Here is a 19,883-nt window from a genome sequence, read left to right on the forward strand (position 1 = left end):
CTGTTTGAAAATAGGTTAAAGTACATTGCTGTGCCAGAAATTCACTCTTTTGCTCATTAAATTTTGGTTGCATGCCTGTTGCAACTAGTCAACAGAAAAAAACATGTTTGAGTTTACTCTTTGGCTCTCACGATCAATAAAAATAGAGAGGAAAAGGGCGTTTGAGAGAACTTGAGAAAAAAATAAAATAAGTGCATTGTCATGAATACATCTGAAGTCTTGTTTTGTGTAAAAAAATGCTCAATAAGTTTATATATTCATGTTGAGTCTGTCTTTTTATTTAATCTTGTTCTTTTGACTGATTTGGGACCATTTTATTTTTCGGTCAATTTTCGCAAATGGGCCGTTTTGAGCCAGGATCTTTGGTTTAAAAAAACTGCAAGGGGTTAAACTTGTTCTTTAGAATGATTTGGGACCATTTTATTAGTTGGCCAATTTTACAAAATGGGCCTTTTTGAGCCAGGATTTGGGGTTTAAAAAACTGCAAGGGGTTAAAACTTGTTCTTTTGAATGATTTGGGACCATTTTGTTAGTTGGCCAATTTCACAAAATGGGCCTTTTTAAGTCAGGATTTGGGGTTTAAAAAACTGCAAGGGGTTAAACTTGTTCCTTTGACTGATTCTGGACCATTATTATTATCAGTCAATTTAATGAGCCTTTTTGAGTGGATGGATATCGGAGGGGGGTTCATTAGGGCAGTTTTTACATCAAAAAATGTAAAGTTTAGTCAAAAGAGGGCGCTGTAACAAACACAAATGCATTTTTTCCCCATCATTTTGATTGCCTAAAAGTTTTTTGTTATAGCGCCCTCTAGTGGCCGTGAGTACTCCGCATCAAAAAGTTCCTAAAAGTTTTTGCTATAGCGCCCTCTTGAGTGCGGAAGTACTTAGCATCCCTAGTACCTTGTAAAGCGCCCTCCCCGGCTTGAAGTTCATGGCACACCATCGGCCAAGGCCGTATTCAAAATCATTCAAAGGGACAAGTTTAACCCCTTGCAGTTTTTTAAACCAAAACTGCTGGCTCAAAAAGGCCCATTTTTAAAAATTGGCCAACAAATAAAATGGTTCCAAATCATTCTAAAGAACAAGTTTAACCCCTTGCAGTTTTTTAAACCCCAAATCCTAGCTCAAAAAGGCCCATTTTGTAAAATTGGCCAGCTAATAAAATGGTCCTAAATCATTCAAAAGAACAAGTTTAACCCCTTGCAGCTTTTTAAACACAAAATCCTAGCTCAAAAAGGCCCGTTTTTAAAAATTGGCCAAAAATAAAATGGTCCCCAAATCATTCTACAGAACAAGTTTAACCCCTTGCAGTTTTTTAAACCCCAAATCTTGGCTCAAAAAGGCCCATTTTGTAAAATTGGCCAACTAATAAAATGGTCCCAAATCTCTCTAAAGAACAAGTTTAACCCCTTGCAGTTTTTAAACCCCAAATCCTAGCTCAAAAAAGCCCATTATTAAAAATTGGCCAAAAAATAAAATGGTCCCAAATCATTCAAAAGAACAAGTTTAACCACCTTACAGTTTTTTAAACCTAAAATCCGGGCTCAAAAAAGCCCACTATTAAAAATTGGCCAACTAATAAAATGATCCCAAATCATTCAAGAGAAAAATTTTAACCCCATGCAGTTTTTTAAACCAAAGATCCTGGCTCAAAATGGCCCATTTGCGAAAATTGACCGAAAAATAAAATGATCCCAAATCAGTCAAAAGAACAAGATTAAATAAAAAGACAGACTCAACATGAATATATAAACTTATTGGTTTTTATTGAGCAATTTTTTACACAAAACAAGACTTCAGATGTATTCATGACAATGCACTTATTTTATTTTTTTCTCAAGTTCTCTCAAACGCCCTTTTCCTCTCTATTTTTATTGATCGTGAGAGCCAAAGAGTAAACTCAAACACGTTTTTTTTCTAATGACTAGTTGCAACAGGCATGCAACCAAAATTTAATGAGCAAAAGAGTGAATTTCTGGCACAGCAATGTACTTTAACCTATTTTCAAACAGTACAGCTGAAAAACCACAATTAGAAAATTGATGACCTAAAAAGTTGTGCCAGTATTACATTGGATATTACACTTGTGAGAGTAAAGGTAAGGTATTGTATAAATGCACCATTGCAAGCGTTTAATTTATTTGGTTCATAATTTTGCCTATATCATCCTGGTAAGGCTAGTTAAAAGCAGGGCCACCACGTGCAGGTCCCAGGATACCAGCCCCGACACGCCCGGGAGATCATAAGGGCCCTCATACTATATTAAATCAGCGCCCAGGTCCATGCCCCCGTCTGAGGGGGGCACCCCCTACTCCCGAACGCGGTCCCTAGACACATGGCCTAGACTAGGAACTAACCCGTTTGGTCAACCATAGTTTGTGATAACACCAAATGATGCACCTTTAAGATCAACCACCAGATGTGAAACAACCGGCCGGGCTGAGACCCCACATGCCACGTGCATGTGTCCAAGTCCCTTTTCGCAATAAGTCTGGAATGTCCCATGCTTTGTACTTCCGTATTCCAAACAATGTTAGGGTTAAGGTTAAGGTTAGGGTTAGGGTTAGGGTTAGGGTTAGTACCAAGACATCCCTAAAACACGCCCAGGAGATCATCAGGTCCCTCATACTCTAGTTAAAGAGCGCCCAGGTCCATGCCCCCGTCTGAGGGGGGCACCCCCTACTCCCGAACGCGGCCCCTAGTCACATGGCCTAGACTAGGAACTAACCCGTTTGGTCAACCATAGTTTGTGATAACACCGGAGTGCACCTTTAAGATCAACCACCAGATGTGAAACAACCGGCCGGGCTGAGACCCCACATGCCACGTGCATGTGTCCAAGTCCCTTTTCGCAATAAGTCTGGAATGTCCCATGCTTTGTACTTCCGTATTCCAAACAATTAGTAAGGGTTAATAGGGTTAATAGGGTTAATAGGGTTAATAGGGTTAATAGGGTTAATAGGGTTAACATGGTTAATAGGGTTAATAGGGTTAATAGGGTTAATAGGGTTAGGGTTAGTGCCGCACCACCAAGGCCCTAAGATCGCCAAGTAGCGCATAAAAACGCATAATATGTGCTTGCTTGCAATGGTGTACTTATTTACAGAAATGTTTTAAGTAGTTTAAAAACTTAATTGAAAAACACCATTAAAACATGTGAGGCCTAATAACACATCTAGAATAAATTTTAAAATTTAAGAAAAATTACAGGGTGGTTCATTCATAACTTGACAATGAACAGCTATAGTGTGTTATGATTACTAGATGCTGATGTTTCATAAAAGTTGCTTTCCCTTATGTGTAGCCTTCAGCGATGTCAGTAGAGCTGATTCCCTCTGCACTTGATTTGGGGAACAGCTGCATCTCTGGCTCTGAAAGATTAAGTTCAAAGTCTCAACAAAGCATTCTGATTATTTGCATCATGTTAATTTGCTTTCCATTTCTTGGTTTTGTGTAAAGCCTAACTTAAGCGGCTATTTAGGTGTAAATATGACTAATTGCCTTTTAGAAATGTACCTTTTACTAGAGAGTGCAGTTACTAAATCAAAATTGAAAGTAGAAACTCACCAATTCCAGAAGTGACAGACAGTTGCTGCCCCGAACCAGGTCCATGTTGACAACAGGAGTAGAGGTTGAAAACCTAAAGATCGTGGGGACTTTAACATAATGCCCGAATCGGCCGCGTATCTGCCGCTGTTGGTTGGAAGTGCGCTTAGGGCGAGGCATTCTCGAACCAATAAATGTGAGCACGCATACAGACAGGAAAACATCAACAAACACAAACAAATTGCAAGCAAAACTTTAAATAACAGCAAAATGAAGCAGAGATTAAAAAATTAACAAAACTGATTTTCTAAAGCTCAAAAAAAAGGTAACACTAGGACTGCTCAAATAAACAGTGAAGTGTATTTTTCCATGTGGAATGTCGGAAGCCTTCCTGTAACAAAACAAATAGTAGACAAGAATTAATTTCAAATGAAATGGTTTCACCTAAGATTTGTTTTAAAAAATACCTTCAGAACACCAATATTGAGACAAGGAAAGATTATTCTGACGAATTTGTGCACATCAGGATTATTTTAAGCAACAGTGATTGGAGGTGAAGTCAAATCCTAAAACAGTTTGCTTGAGGTTTTTGTGTTGGTGTTTAAACAAACCAAATTTTTTAATCAGAATTTTGTTAGTCAAATTGATTCTTCCATCAAACAGTTATAGTTTAAAAAATGGATCATTTAAGGAGACCATTAAATGACCACTGTTGTTGGCACTGTAATTATTAAGCGTCTATTACTTTTTTGTTGTTGAAAAAAATCACTTTTTATCCCATCTTAAAATATTGACATTCCCGTTAACTTTGAGAGCCAACATGGGTGGACTGTAATGCCTAATTGATAATTTTGCTAGTATTTCTTTGACAGTTTGAACCCCTCAGTACATGCTGAAATAAAAAAAATCTAAGATGGACGCTGCATATGTTTGCCATTTTGAATTCCTGCAATGCATGGAAAGTTTGTAAATTGTGGTAAACAAGCCCAAAATAACTACAGTTGTTGTTATCATTTCACACAGGCAAACAATGAATGGTTGCCATGGTACCAGCTGACCTTACTATTTTCTGACAATAAGTAACTAATGGTAAAAGTCATAAGATGTGGTGGTCAGATGCATACAAAAAAGCTACAGGCACAAATTTGGTACTGGGATCATGTCCCCCCCCCCAATAGGGTTTTAATGTAATTTAGAGGATGGCGCTTCAAGGTGGAAATGATGAGAAAAGAGAATTTATTATTAAGAATCTTGGCCAGCATGTGGCAACAATCTTTCCATTACCTCTTCTTCTTTGTCACTCCATAAATTGGTTGTACTTTATTAGATTGGAATGTGACCTGTTGTGACATGCAACTGTCATTTGAGCCTGAACTGTCCCAAGTCCTTCTGAATCCTTCACTTTGGATACTGAAGAAGGGGTTGAGATTGTAAGGGTCTCAATTTACCTGTTCACAGAGAATGTTGTTCTTTATGCCAGGTTACGTATGATGATAAGTGGGTCTCAGACATGTTGATCTTTAGGAGATTGGAGCTGCTGGCAAACAAAAGAAACACATTTTTAGTTTAAAACAAATATTTCTACACCTTACTTAATTAATCATAGGCCCACGAAAATAATTCTTCATATGGTCAAGACTACAACAGGTATGTATATCTAAAGACTACAGATGCATTTTCCATCACTTTCTATTTTTCCTGAAGCAAAACAGCTGTCATCAATTCTGAGGAGGGTGCAAAAGTTATTATTTATATATCTAAGAAAATCTCTGCTTGTTTCACTTTTGTAACAATTGTACACCAGCTGCTGTATTCCAGCAACAAAGGATATAAAATATTACTTTTTCTTTGGAATAAATTCTCTATTGAAGGAATAATTTTGTTCTTCTCCTGTATCTTTCACAATGTAAATTATGGCATTGTATCGACTGTGCTTATTAATCGGTGCCAGCACGACACCCTGCCGGAGCACTGCTCGCAGCCCTTGCAGGCCGATTGGGGAACCAATCTGGCTTTAGGCCTTCTCCCTCGTGTAAAAGTCAGTACTTGTTGAGGGTAACTAAAATAAAGCTCCAGAACAAGGGACAGAGAAGCTAGTTATTTGTATTCTTGTGTCATTATAAAGCTGTGTGCATCGCAACCCCCGGTCAAGGCTACAGTATTTTTGCCTGGTCAGAAGTACAGTTTGTTACAACCAAGGGCCCTGCTTCATAAAGCCTGTATAAGCACCAAAACTTGCTAAGCACTGCCAAATAATCCTTAGCAGAAACTGGTTTACCAGCCACAATTGCAAAAGGTTGACATTGTTGCAACTGGTTCCCCACACAACTGTTTTGCTTAGCAAAGAAATCAACTGAGTAGTGTTTTTTGCTGAACAGCTTTATGAAATTGGGCCCACGTCATTTCTCAGCAGGGTCCAATTTTAAAAAGCTGTTAAGCAGAAAGTACTACTTAGAAAAATAGTTTCTACACATTAAAATGAAGGTGGGAGCCAGTGGCAACAATGTAATCTTTCTGACATTTTGGCTGGTAACTTGTTTCAGCTCAGAAACCATTGTCCGTGACCAGCAATTGCTTACAGTATTTGTACAAGTAATGTTAAAGGTTTACTTGTTAGGAAATTACCTCACTGAAGAGTACTGATGCTCGTTTATTGTGGGCCAGGCTTGTCGATAGGTATACCTGGAGATGGTAAGCTTAACTGCAATCAAAAATAAAAAGAACTTGGTGTTAAAGAGCATTATCCATCATTAACATGAAGTGTGTCAGATAATTTGCTTTTACCTTAGGTTTTTTTTCTGCTGGTTCAATAAAAAAAAGTTTCATGATTCATTTTTCAAGTAAACAAAAACTAAAGACAAAAGGATTATTTTGATTGCAGTTAAATAGCAAGCAAGAGTAACAGGGCTGTTGGGAGATGTAAATTAATGCGTAAAATCTGTAATTGAGTTCTTTATCGGTAAACCAGGGATCAAGTCTACAATACAACCTGAGAAGTCGTCAGTCGGTTGATCCCTTGTGGTCATTTACTTGATATTTGAAACAAATAAACCGTTAGGCAGCTCTATATGAAATTGGGCCCTGACACTGATGCCTAGTTCGTATTTTAATTTTCAAAGGTGAAATTAATTTTATTGCACAACATAGAAAACACCACATATCGCCATAGGCCCAATTTCATAAAACCTGTTAAAGCACAAAAACCTACCACAATTAAGCCCAGGAAAATCTTGCTTGGAGGAAAAAAAAAAAAAAAAAAAAAGCCAGCCAACATTCTATAAAGTTTACATTCCATGCTAAACGAGTTGGTTGGAGAAAGAGTTGAGTTGGAATACACTAATTACAGGTTGATTGCCCCGTACAATTCTGGATGAGAACAAGTTGGTTGGATTGGAAGACGAGTTGGTCGAGTAGCCTATGGGGGAAGGAAAGGGATAACTTTCCGTGCCACCACTTTTTTCACTCATTTTTACAAAAAGGGATATCTCATTAATAAGTAAAGTTAGATACTATTATTATTTCATATCGAATAAAAAAGTGGTGGCGCCATACGTAAACTTTTCCAAGGAAAATTCCTCCATAGGTATAGTATGACTGCAAATGGCAAGATTTCTAAAACTAAACGGTGTACCACGCCCCAACTGGGTCTTAATAACTCAACACAATTACAAAAAATCCCTCAACTATTTCCAGTATCACATTCATTCTCCATGTTCATTCATACTACAGTCGTTTGACCAGTTCTGGATCACTTCTTGAATTCACATGGTTTTTTGTTGCAATCTCTTTGATATCTTAAACATAAAAGTTTATCAGTTTACCTAAACATGTCATAAAACTCACCAAGTATTCACTGACAAAAAAAGATTAGTTCTTTTGAAGAGGCTTTGAGAAAAGTATCGTCACCTGTTTGACCAGTTCAGGATCAGTTGAATCTATTCTGAATCAGTAGAGTGCCCTTTATTGCAAACCCATACTCCCATTCATAAAACTGTCTCTCAAGGACACGACACATCAGAGGTGTGTTGGCATGGACTTGGACTTCCTTTCTTTAGTGAATGTCATGCAAGTGTCTTCAATAGCAGCGCAAAAACCCAGCGACAAAACCACAAAACAACAGCAAAGGCAAATGAAAAAGTGAAGCGAACCTAAAAAGCATTATTGACCCCCTCCAAGCTTAATTTTCTCACAAAATAAAAAATCTACAAGAATTTGTTGAAGTAATGTTTCTCAAAATCAACTAAATAAACTTTCTACTGCAGTAGTATGATTTTACCAGACTTAGTAAGTTAGTGCGGCACCATTTGACGCAATGAGATGTTAAGTGATCCCGAACTGGTCAAGGGTAAGTTGCCCCCTCAAAGAAGATTTTGATAACTTTGTCTCCTCAAAGAAACAAGATGACTGCACAGTAATTACACGAATGTTTTTTACACATTCTTATCATTTTACATAAATATTTTTTGCCCCTGCACTCCAATTCTAAAGGTAAGAAGTTTTAACAGTGTTTTTCAACCAACATTTTTCAACAAAAAAATGACAAATTTTGCAGACAACCTTCAGGAAAACGGCCATAATTTATTTGCTGATGATGTTTGGCACCTTATTTTGGGTTTGTTGGTTTAATGGATGTTAATCTTCACATTTATCAACAGAAATTGGTAATAATGAGAAATTATATAATTATTTGGTTATTGCAAAGTTGAAGTGATCCCGAACTGGTCAATGATCCCGAACTGGTCAAATGACTGTACTCTACACGCAAAATATAGCACATGGGTTGGTTGGTTTTTGGTTGGAGGGTCGAGAGCAGAGTAATTTAGCCTGCCTTGAATGGAGAAGGCCCTACGAATTTTCCCCAAATATTGGCTGGCTTGGAGCACAAGTACGGTTTACCTTATTATAGAGTACGAGGAGTTGGTTTAAAAATACCATATACTTACTTCTTCTTAGCAAAACCGCTTTACTAGTAAAAATTCTACCTGGCAATTTTACAATAATAAAACATGACGTCTGGGGACACACAGCAGCTATACAGACTGACATCCTTCCGTCCGGGGGTCTCAAAACATTTTTTGGGTTCCTCAGTGAAGAAAACACACAAATTTCTCTCATTTTTTGTGAATGAAAAGCCTATTCAACACTTTAGTTTATAACACAAGACAATTCTCAACTCACCATTACACTTTTCCAGCAGTTTTCCTTCAGAACTCCGGTGAAAACTCGAAGTTTTTTGGAGCAAAATACACGAAGAATGTTTCATGTCGTCTATTTTGTCTTCGAAGTAAACACACATGGCCGACAGGCTGCGCAGACGACCTCTCCCCCCTCTCTCCTCAAATCACGCCACCTTGAACCTCATTTGCATAACAAAAAAGCCGTCTTCTGGTTGGCACAAAGTTACCACCATATTTGGAAATACGGAACAGGCTATTTTGTTGACAGGGGTGGTTAGAGCTAATACTCGTAAACAAATACAGACTGTGTGTTTGAAAATTAGTGAACCAGTTTATTGAGGTGTGATTCTGATTAATATTTGCGGATTTGCATTTTATGAAGAGAACAATACCCTTTAAGAGAATGGAATATACGATGGTATACAGTATCATAGCTTGTTGTGTCTTGAGGTAAGGAGAATTTAGAATTGATCAAGAGGACCTATCTAATAATCGACACATCTTATATGCGACCGGGAAGTAGGAACACTGCTTTGTAAAGGGGTAATGAGAAATTAAAAGTTGACAAAATGAACTTGTTTACATGTCAAGCATGCGCACAAGGTCTCAAGACCAAGAATCGGTCGGTGACCTGCCTGTGAAGTGTCGCGTAATAATAGCAGACGACTTAACTATATCGACCAAACAAACTTAAAAGGGGAATAAGCTCGAGTTAATTATTTTTTGGGTGTTTTCTTTTTGCATGTTAGCCTAGGTGGATGCGCAATATAAATTTTCCTTATTATTTATTATTATTATTATAAATAAAAACTAGAATTGCGCCAAGCCCATCAGTCTACGCCAGATCCGCCCCCCCCCCCAATGTATGCGGAAATCAACTATTGAGGGCGGTATAATGCGGAAATCACCAGTGGAAATCACAACACGTGTGATTGTTATGGTTGGATACCGGTGTAGTGTGTTGTGCATGAAGGTGAGTTTGTTTGTTTGTTTGAATGATCTTCCCATCAAGGTGATCATTTCATATCTTTTCCAGCAAGCATCGGTTTTATTTCATTGAGTATCAAGATTGCCGTTTACTAAATAAAATACTACAGTTACACTTTACAGTGAGTAAGTTGAGAGAGTAGCAGTCACTTTTAAGTTCTAGACCTAGTCCTTCCTAAGACCTAGCTAGACTCTAGATGAATACTGGTAAACTGGCCAGCACTCCAGCAGTAGTGCAATTTTTTACAATTTGGGCTTACCAAAAAACCACCAGTTTCCTACTCCAAGAATTTGAACAATGAGGTTCATTCCGCTATACTATCGCCTCCACAATGGAAAACAATAGCGAGACGACCCCATATTATCATAACATAGTTCTAGGACTAGGAGTACCGGTTTCCTTTCATCGATTTGCAAAAAGTAAATGAACCGGTCGTCACCTAGTAGTTGCGATAACGTAACCCTCCTGCGATGGCAGGAGGGTTACATTATCGCAACTATTGAACTAGTCCTCACCTAGCCGTAGGCAATAATACCCACCATGCACTCGATTCGATTAACTGAGGTAAAACAACGAAGTAGGCCCGGGTCTAACTAAGGTTAAAGGTTTGGGCTCTTTTATTAGACTTGGTCTACTTGAGCCCCCCCCCCCCCCCCCCCTCAAATTGTGTCAGACCAGTTCTCGACATTGGAACACTGACCCAGTTTTTGTTGAGCAAACTCCTGGTAATGGTCAGTGATTTAGCAATAGTAGTAAAACAGTAACTCACATCCCATCAGTCATGAGACTTTAGATTTATTATTTTCTCATTTTGTCTACTGCATAGAACTATGTCAGACTCGGAGGAAAAGTCCCTGAAACATTCTTCCAATGTTCTGGATCTGTTGGAAGGTGTTGAAGTGATTGTGCTCGACATTGAGGGAACAACAACTCCCATTAGTTTTGTCAAGGTAAATTGGTCGGACATATTCTATTTGAACACAGATTTGACAATGGTTTTTGTTAAACTATTATGACTTTAACTACTTAAAAACCTTGCCTAAGTGATTGAGTATACAGTTATAAAAGCAAACAACATCTCTATATTTTAGTAACATTGAGAACGGAAAAACACTGCTACATGTGTATTGTGTGTGATTTAATTTATGCAGTTTCCTCTTTGTTAGTGGTATGTGTGGGGTATATAATTTACGCTGATTCTTTGTAATTCTAAAAGGAGTGTGTATTTTGTTCTCTTCAGGACATTCTCTTTGGGTATGTGAGAGAGCATCTAGAGGAGTATCTTGAGGAGAATTGGGAGAAGACGGAATGTCAAGATGATGTAAAGGCACTTAGGGACCAGGTAACTATTGAGCTTAAAATATTATCAAATGCAGGCTGGCTGGATACAGCTCTAGGCAATTCCCCCCCCCCCTGCCCTTTGTTACTGTCTTGGTGCCCCTTGAAGTATTCCAGTAAAACTTAAAGGTGTCCTTTAATTTAAAGAAAACCTGTCGTGCCCTTACAACAGTTGAACATTTAGGCATGGACATTGTTCTTTAAAGATGGCCTTAAGGTGTCAATCATGTGCAAGCTCTTAAAAAAATGTAGGCTCGGACCAGGGCCCAATTTCATAAAGCATGTCGTGTAAGCACAAGAACTTGCCAAGCACAGAAAAATTATTGCTGCACAGAAACGTGTTACCAGCCCACGTTATTTTAAGTTTGATGTGTTGTGGCTGGTGCCCGTCTCAATTGTTGCTTAGCAAAGGATTTTGTTAATCAGTATTTTCTGCTAGGGTGAGAGAGGTTTAATGTTTCAAACACTGTGCCCTCTTCTGGAGAAGACAAATGGAACATATTGTTAAAAAATGTTCAACCTTTTCAGAACATCACTTCTGAGAAACTACCCCCAAAAAGTTTATACTCACTTTGAACGCCATGCAAAGCTTCAAATCCTACTTACATGCATCATCTTTGCAGTTAGTTTGACAGTGCGAGCTCTTCAAGCTGTTCATTACCATGGGCGTTATTTCTTTTTTCTTAACTCTAATCGTCTTCCCTCGTTGGCAGACTCTTCTCGATAAGGATCTTGAAGGAGCAGTAGCCATCCCCGAGGAGGCACCGGAAGTCTCCTCATCATCATCAGTAAGGAAAGCCGTCGTTGATAACATTCGATGGCTGATGGCAAAGGACAGGAAAGTGACTGCCCTGAAACAGTTCCAGGGTCATATGTGGAGGTCAGGATACCAAGAGAAGAAGGTTGTTGGAGAGTAAGTGCTGATTATATGTAACTATGAAATTGTAATCTTAAGTCCAAGTGCAAATATTCTTGATCGACCCCCTGTTGACAAGTGCATCTTTTCTATAAGTCCCCAAAATCATCTTTATTGATGGACTTGCACTTGTGCCGGGTATGATTGTGGATCTTGTTTGACAATTTTTTGTTATGAGATATTGCTTACATCACAAGGCTGAATGGCCACTTCAAGGCGAGGGCTACACTGGAATGATTTGGGCTATCCATCCAAATCAACTGTTACCAGGAAAAAATTGCCGCCTACTCCTGGGGCTGAAACAGGGCTGAAACAGGGTTACCCCTTTCACAGTCCAGAAGGATGTAGGCTTGGGTACCATCCAGTATGAGCCTGGCTGCTGCTCGATCTTCCAAACTTTTTATGAAGCAATTATTACAAGTACCACGTGGAATTATAACAAGTACCACATGTACCATTATATAATCAGCGTCTTGATTTCATCAGCAGTAGTGGTGCCACAGTCCTCTAATAATGGATAAAGTATGTGATGTGTAAAAATCTTTCTTTAAAAAGAAATTTCCTTTCTGCAGACTTTTTAGCGACGTACTGCCAGTTATTAAACATTGGGCATCTGAAGAGAAAAAGATCTACATCTACTCATCAGGGAGTGTTGAGGCACAGAAACTTCTGTTTGGACATACTGAACATGGGAGCCTTCTTAAGGTGTGATACTCCACTGACCTAAAACATTCTCAAGTTTGTTTGTTATTAATACAATTGTAATGGAGAAAGGGAACCAGGTTGCATCGTAACTTGGTTGTGATCCCTGGCTACACGGCAGCTAACAGTTGTATATGGCTTCTGACTGGCACCCCCTGAACAAAGATATTGACTTTATAGGGAGAAATATTCAATATTAGATGTGGGAGGAAAACCATGAACTGGTGACACCCTTGCAATCAGATCAGGTAGGGAATGCCAAGAGTGCCGCACACAGTAACTCGAATGTAGGGCTGAAGCAACCTGTAAATAAGATGTCAAGAAATACTTCAATGTTAGATGTGGAAGGAAAACCCTTTGCAACCAGGGCCAAATTTCATAGAGCTGCTTAAACAGAGAAAGTAGGTAAGCACAACAAAATTATGCTTGCCAGAATAAGGTTACCGGCCAAACTACCATATTATATCACATGCACAATCTTTGACTGGTATCCTGCTAATGTTTGCTTAGCACAAAATTGTTGAGGGGGAGATTCAAACTTCTTTATTAATGACATAGACTGATAAAAGTTTTATAATTGTTAAACATTTTGCAGTACTTCTCTGGTTACTTCGACACAAAGATTGGAGCTAAAGTAGAGAAAGAAAGTTATCAGAAAATTGCCGAAGAAGTTGAATGTGATCCATCAAAAATTTTGTTCCTGACGGACGTTACAAGAGGTTAGTGTTGATCTAGTTTCATTTTTGTCAACATCTTAAACAAAATAAATTTGAGAATTTTTCTCAATGTACCATGTCCGACATAAATGTTTTGCTCAATATTATATGAAGTGATCTAGACCAATAGAAATTTTGCAGTATTTCTCTGGTTATTTCGACACAAAGCCTGGACCTTAAGTAGAAACAGAATGTTATCAAAAAATTGTCGAAGAGGTTAAGCTTAGAGAAGAGCTTGAATGCATTGATGTACACGATCTCCAGGTTCAACTTTTATGGGTAAAACAAACACTTGTTATTATTTTATTGTAATATTTTCAATGAAGATCTCCCCTAATGAAATATTAATTTTGTTTTAATATAGAAGCAACTTCAGCTCACCAAGCAGGCTTCAAGACGGCCATCGTCGTACGAGACGGCAACGCTCCCCTGACCGAAGAGGAAATCAAGTCCTTCAATCAAATCAAATCTTTTAGTGAGCTTCTACCGGAAGAAAATGTACCATCAAAAAAATCTAGAAAGTTATGAGATCGCAAACTGCCTTCATTAAGCTAGATTTTCTACACACAATTCTATGCCACATTGTCACTGTAAAGTGTGTGAAAGAATACGCTTCATTGATTATGAAGTTTACATACTGGTGCTCTTTGAAAGACACAACTTTTCTGAAATATAAAAAGAGATGTTTTAATAATCTGTTCTGCGCCTTTCAATCCCTTCAGGAAAGTAGTAAAACAACAAAAATAAAGACCGCTTGGCCACACAGATTTCAGAATGGGATAAAATGACTCTTGATGGTGCTATAGTGACCTGTTTCTGGGGGGTGGGGGGGTGCAATTTGCAAAAGTAAAAGAAAACAAATAATGTGTATAGTCCTAAATGTATCACTAAAATAAATGGTGCTGTTAAAGACACTGGAAACTATTGGTAGTTGTCAAAGACCAGTCTTCTCACTTGGTGTATCTCAACATATGCATAAAATAACAAACCTGTGAAAATTTGAGCTCAATTGGTCGTCGAAGTTGCGAGATAATAATGAAAGAAAAACCACCCTTGTCACACAAAGTTGTGTGCTTTCAGATGCTTGATTTCGAGACATCAAATTCTAAGTCTCAGGTCTCAAAATCAAATTCGTGGAAAATTGCTTCTTTCTCGAAAACTACATGTTAGTTACTTCAGGGGGAGCTGTTTCTCACAATGTTTTATACTATCAACAGCTCCCCATTACTCATTACCAAGTAAGGTTTTATGCTAATAATTATTTTGAGTAATTACCAATAGTGTCCACTGCCTTTATATAGCTGCCAACATTTGCATCTTGCAGTCAGGTAGTTGTTGTACCACAATCAGGGGGATATATATTTAGAAATCACATTCATAGTAGGGAAAATATTTTCACAATCTGTAAAATTTCTTCATCAAAACATGGAAAGATTAGTTTGTTTTCACTGAACTTTCATCAGAATCAGGGAGTTTGCAGCTCTGCTCTTGTGAAACTAAAGTGTTTGCAGTGAGTTGGTTGCCTCTAAGTTGCACAAAAACACATTCAACGATGTCCTAACTGTTCTCCATTAGTAATAAGTTTGCATTACTGATTTTGTGTATTATCCATGGCAGCCGCTGTATTTTTAAACAATAAATGATAAAAAGGAAGTGTTTCTAGTATTGTGGTCTTGAATTTGGTGTTTTAAACTACAAACAAAAATCTTTAGAACATGGGCAAAATTGCATAGAGCTGATTAAGCAGAAAATATTGCTTAAGAAGTTTATGCTTAGCAGAATAGAGCAGGATACCAGATGCATTTGTACATGTGACATGGTATTTTGGCTGGTAACCCTGTTCTGGTAATCATAGTTAGGCTGTGCTTAGCTACTTTTTGTGCTTAAGCAGCTCTATGAAATTGAGCCATGTGCTCTTCCACCACATCTGACAACATTCTGCTCACGGTCGGATGTTTTGCAATTCAAATTGCAGGTAAAAATGGGCCTGACTTAGTAGAGTTTCTCAAAGCAGCAAATATTGCTCTGCAATTTTCTCCTAAGCACAAATTTGCAGGATACCAGTCAAATATTGTACATGGAGATTGTTTTTTTGGCTGGTAAGCAGCTCTATGCAATTGGGCCACAGATTGGCGCTCACACAAATCTATGCCAAAGACAATACGTACGGCACAGTGACACAAGGTAATTTGACTCCTAAAATGGCGCAACCAAAAATAATCACTGGTTGTGACATGGGGTAAAATTTGATCAATACAAAAATACTTACTGCAACTTGTTAATAATTAAAGGTATTATACATGAGTGGTAGAGCTGACAAAACTGTCGCACACAAAAAATGTCACAGACAGTAGTGTTCATGTTTTGTTAATACACCTGTGAACATTTGGGCTCAGTCCATTGTATGAGTTGGGAGAAAATAGCGCCTTGAACACCCAGCAGGGTGGATATGTGCGCATTACAAGTCTTATTATTATTATTATCATTATTATTATTAAAACCATGCACACTTTTCAGCATGTAAACACATTGTCCTTAATTTTGGTTGTACCAATAGCAATCAACTGTTACGTTTTGTTTATGTTTTCAGATAGTTTTCTCCATTATGACTGACTTTCAGAGGGAAATATTTCACAGAAACAAAATGGTTGTAGTATTAAGTTCACAATCAGTAAGCTTACAGAATGAAATTAAACAATGTTTGTTATTCTCACCAATTCAGTATACTACCTTTAACAGACATCAAATTTGATATGGGGAGCCAAATGCAACAAAAATTTGGAAAATCTATCATTGTTGCATCTTGGACAAAATTGTAGAAAATGAAAAATAAAAAGTATATTTGCATGTATAACCAATTTTTTATTATTTTTTACTACAATCATATGAGATTCATACACACATTATGGGATAACACAGCAAAAACAACTAGCCTTTCCAATTATCTTCTCTGGTATATAAAAATTAGTTTTTACGTTTTTTTTTTGTCTATATAATAATGTTAAACTTGGCCAATTAAGTTAAATTATTTTAAATTAAACCTTTAAGATCAAAGCAAATCCACCCCTCCGACACTGTGCATGATTTGTGATAAATTCTGCAGATCAAAGTGTCCTTACCACCCAGAAAAAAAACAAAAAAACACCAACAATTTTAAATTTTCAAATACAATATATGAATTCTCTACCTTGACACGACATCCAAATTGAACCCGTTTACAGAATTACTTCTTTCAAAACCAACTTTCGATTGATGTGCTCAATTTGGAAATATTAAACACAATCCGAGACCGTTGTCAAGTGATTCCTACAGGGTATACAATGTCAACAAACCAAGCACGGCCCAATTTCAGAAAGCTGTTAAGCAGGAAATCCTGCTTAGCAAATGTCTATGCTAAGCAAAAAATGTATGGGGCACCAGTCGCAACAATGTATTTTTTATGAACTTTTGGCTGGTAGCCAGTTTTGCAGAGCAATATTTTCTGTGCGTAGCAACAGGCTTTATGAAATTGGGCCCAGGCAGCATGCAGTGTGCATGCAGTGTGCATGAAAAAAGCATGGCCTCTTCCCACCTTACAACAGATAAACTCGTGCATTTAGATGTACATCAAATGCTTTAGTCTTGGAAATTTTGTTAATAAGACAGACGGTTACACATGTAGCCGACCATTTCAGAAACGGGTAAACATTTCCAAAAATACTGTAAACGCACAGGCTTAATCTTGGATAACATATTCTGACTATTTTTCCCTCATGGACTTAAGTGAAATGATGGGAAATCTTTGGATGTTATTCTTGCAGAAATCAAACAGGCAACTTAGCAGCAGAATCAAAATGACTGTCCTCTTTTAAATGGTAAATATACAAAATAAAATTGGAAAACAAATCTTTCCAGTAAACTACCAGAAATAGAGGAATTTTCTTCTAGTGACGCATACACTATGAATTAAGTTAATTAATCAAAGAAACAGTTAAACAAAAACAACATTTGGCTTCAATACTACAGCACCATTTCAAAAACAATAGAACAAAGGAATAGTGATGTTTACCTCTTTAAATGCATTGATTATTATCCTAAGAAGAAATACTCCAAAAAGTAACGAGCTTGCAATTCTTTTAACAGAAAACTGTTTTCTATTCTCTGCAGTTTTCATGGATGCTAAGGGGGACAAAAATGAGATACAACTGCCAGGCTGCTGAAAATTCTATCAATCAATATTTCTCTTATGAGATATTTTACTAAACAAGAAAAACTAACCTAAGTTATCTCATCATAGCCATGTTCTTTTGTTCTTAAAAAAATCACAAGTCCAAAACCGAGGCTGGGAAAAAAAGACTGATGCCTGGTTTGCATGTACACGTAGCACTGTTATCATTAATGTGAACACGGGGGATCTGACTTGGGATGACCGCACTGTTGTTTAAAAAACTTTGAATTAAAGCTATGACAACCACATTCATATAATGTGGTGAATGCATTTTATGATACACAGTCAACCCTCCTACTTTCTGACCATTCACTGTGGTTTTGAATGATAGCTAATTATGACAGGCTCCAATATGATATAATGTGGTGAATGTATCAACATAATACAGAGTCAACCCTCCTACTTTCTGACCATTCACTGTGGTTTTGAATGATAGCTAATTATGACAGGCTCTAATATGATATATTGTGGTGAATGTATCAACGTAATACACAGTCAACCCTCCTACTGTCTTACCATTCACTGTGGTTTTGAATGATAGCTCACTATGCCAGGCTGCAATATGATAACACGTGGTGAATGTATCAACAAAATACACAGTCAACCCTCCTACTGTCTGACCATTCACTGTGGTTTTGATTGATAGCTCACTATGCCAGGCTGCAATATGATATAACGTGGTGAATGTATCAACATAATACACAGTCAACCCTCCTACTGTCTGACCATTCACTGAATGGTTTTAAATGACAGATAAACTATGCCAGCCTGCAATGTGACACCATATGGTGAATGCACACTGTTCACAAGTTAGTTCTGTGCATAGTAGTACCACCATACAAAACCTGTCCAGCTGAATGGTATCAAATGGTTCATCAACAATGCAAATGTGACCCCAAATAAGGAGGGCCAAAGCAACGTCGACTCTGTGCTTTTGGTGCGCGTAGTTAGAATTATGTACAGACTTTTCTGGGGCTGACAATGTCTCTTCCAAAAGGGCATCAAAGTGTAGAGATTTCCTGATCAGGGGATTGACGGACTAAATTAAACACAGAGGCAAAAATAGACAGGCACTAACAAGTCTCTCTCACACTCATACAAAGTCAAATACACAGGTGTTACTCAGGCACTAACGAAGAAAGTTTAAATATAATATTGACAAAATTGAGGTTCAATGAGTCCTTGAAAGAACAACTCCGCGAAAAAAACAATTGATAACTGGACTGATGCAAGTCTCATATCGGCTTTGGCTTCAGTTCATGCTACACCATTGTGTCTATAGAGTCAATACTAAGCCATAGCCATGTTGATACCACTTGCTGCACATAAAGCCTTCTTGTTAATAATAGTGGCTTTGTCATTGGTTATAGCTATTTCACTGTGCTTCCCTGGACCCAATTTCATAGACAGAAGAAGTAGCTAAGCACCAAACAACTTTGCTTAGCAGAACAACGCTATCAGCAAAAATATGATCAATCCTGCTCACTTATGCTAAGCACATTATTAAGCAAACGTTTATGCTTAAGATAAGCAAAGCTGTTTTATGCGTCGCTACTTTAATGTGTATAACAGAAGAAGGTTACCAGCATAAATATCGCCTCACATGTGCCATCTGTGACTCGTATCCTGCATTCTGCTAAGCAGAATATTGTTGAGCAAACTTTTATGCAATTCTACGAAATTAGGCCCAGTTCTTTAAGCATTACTGCTAAAGCCAGCAGTAACAGCCAAAAGTGCACGCTGTAGAAACACTTTTATTTCCAACAAAAAAAGTTCCCTCTGGAAAAAAATCGAAGAACTCGCGAGTGACCGCCGGAGCGAGGTGAGATGGAATCCCTTCTCATAGGTTGCACTGAGTAATATCTCTCGTAGGATTTCTTCTGACATAAAGTTCCCTTGGGAAAAAAATACAAGAACTTGCGAGTGACCGGAGCCAGAGCGAGGTGAGTAATCAGTTAAGATGGAATCCCTTCTCGTAGGTCGCGCTGAGTAGTCTCTCTCGTAGAATCTCCTCGGTCGAGTACTCAGGCAGTTTGAGATAGTGTACACAGGTATTGACTGAAGGGTAGGTGCTGTCGTTGGCGTCCACCTTGCGGACTATGGTAAGGCGTGGGTGGAGATTGGACAGGCCGCCGGGCGGGAGGGAGGAACAACCCGTGGTGAATTGCAAGAAGGATTTCCGCTCGTCTGGGGTCAGGGAGGTCATCACGTTGACAAAGCGCTGGAATCCAGGACTGGAAATAAAGAAAAGCAGCAATGAATACCCACAGTTTAGTTTAAATTAATGTTTG

General features: G+C 38.1%; 2 protein-coding genes across 5 annotated transcripts in view; one reads left to right on the top strand and one right to left on the bottom strand.

Annotated features, from left to right (window-relative positions):
* The first annotated feature begins 9,560 nt into the window (after positions 1-9,560).
* On the top strand, positions 9,561-19,083 carry LOC139942449 (enolase-phosphatase E1-like). 2 transcript variants are annotated; one of them, XM_071939249.1, is made up of 7 exons: positions 9,561-9,698; positions 10,540-10,663; positions 10,954-11,055; positions 11,765-11,964; positions 12,540-12,672; positions 13,265-13,388; positions 13,750-19,083. In XM_071939249.1, exons 2-7 carry the CDS (start codon positions 10,544-10,546, stop codon positions 13,911-13,913), a joined length of 843 nt encoding a protein of 280 aa, XP_071795350.1. In that variant the 5' UTR covers positions 9,561-9,698; positions 10,540-10,543; the 3' UTR covers positions 13,914-19,083. The 2 variants fall into 2 exon arrangements, with proteins under 2 accessions (XP_071795350.1, XP_071795352.1); XM_071939251.1 differs by lacking the exon at positions 9,561-9,698 and adding an exon at positions 9,722-9,834.
* A 151-nt stretch (positions 19,084-19,234) lies between these two features.
* Positions 19,235-19,883, bottom strand: part of LOC139942413 (E3 ubiquitin-protein ligase HECTD1-like) — a 52,952-nt gene continuing 52,303 nt past the window's right edge. For all 3 annotated transcript variants that reach the window (XM_071939248.1, XM_071939247.1, XM_071939246.1), the window contains one exon: positions 19,235-19,826. In XM_071939248.1, the coding sequence (XP_071795349.1) occupies positions 19,544-19,826 (283 nt within the window). In that variant the 3' untranslated portion in view covers positions 19,235-19,543. The remainder of the gene's footprint in view (positions 19,827-19,883) is intronic.

The sequence above is a fragment of the Asterias amurensis genome, chromosome 1 (genome assembly GCF_032118995.1).
Source record: "Asterias amurensis chromosome 1, ASM3211899v1".
In the NCBI taxonomy this organism is placed as follows: domain Eukaryota; kingdom Metazoa; phylum Echinodermata; class Asteroidea; order Forcipulatida; family Asteriidae; genus Asterias; species Asterias amurensis.

Coding starts and splice junctions, on each gene's coding strand:
- LOC139942449 (XM_071939249.1), top strand. CDS start 10,544: ATGTCAGACTCGGAGGAAAAGTCCCTGAAACATTCTTCCAATGTTCTG. Junction 11,056..11,764: donor TAAAGGCACTTAGGGACCAG/GTAACTATTGAG, acceptor CCTCGTTGGCAG/ACTCTTCTCGATAAGGATCT. Junction 11,965..12,539: donor GAGAAGAAGGTTGTTGGAGA/GTAAGTGCTGAT, acceptor TCCTTTCTGCAG/ACTTTTTAGCGACGTACTGC.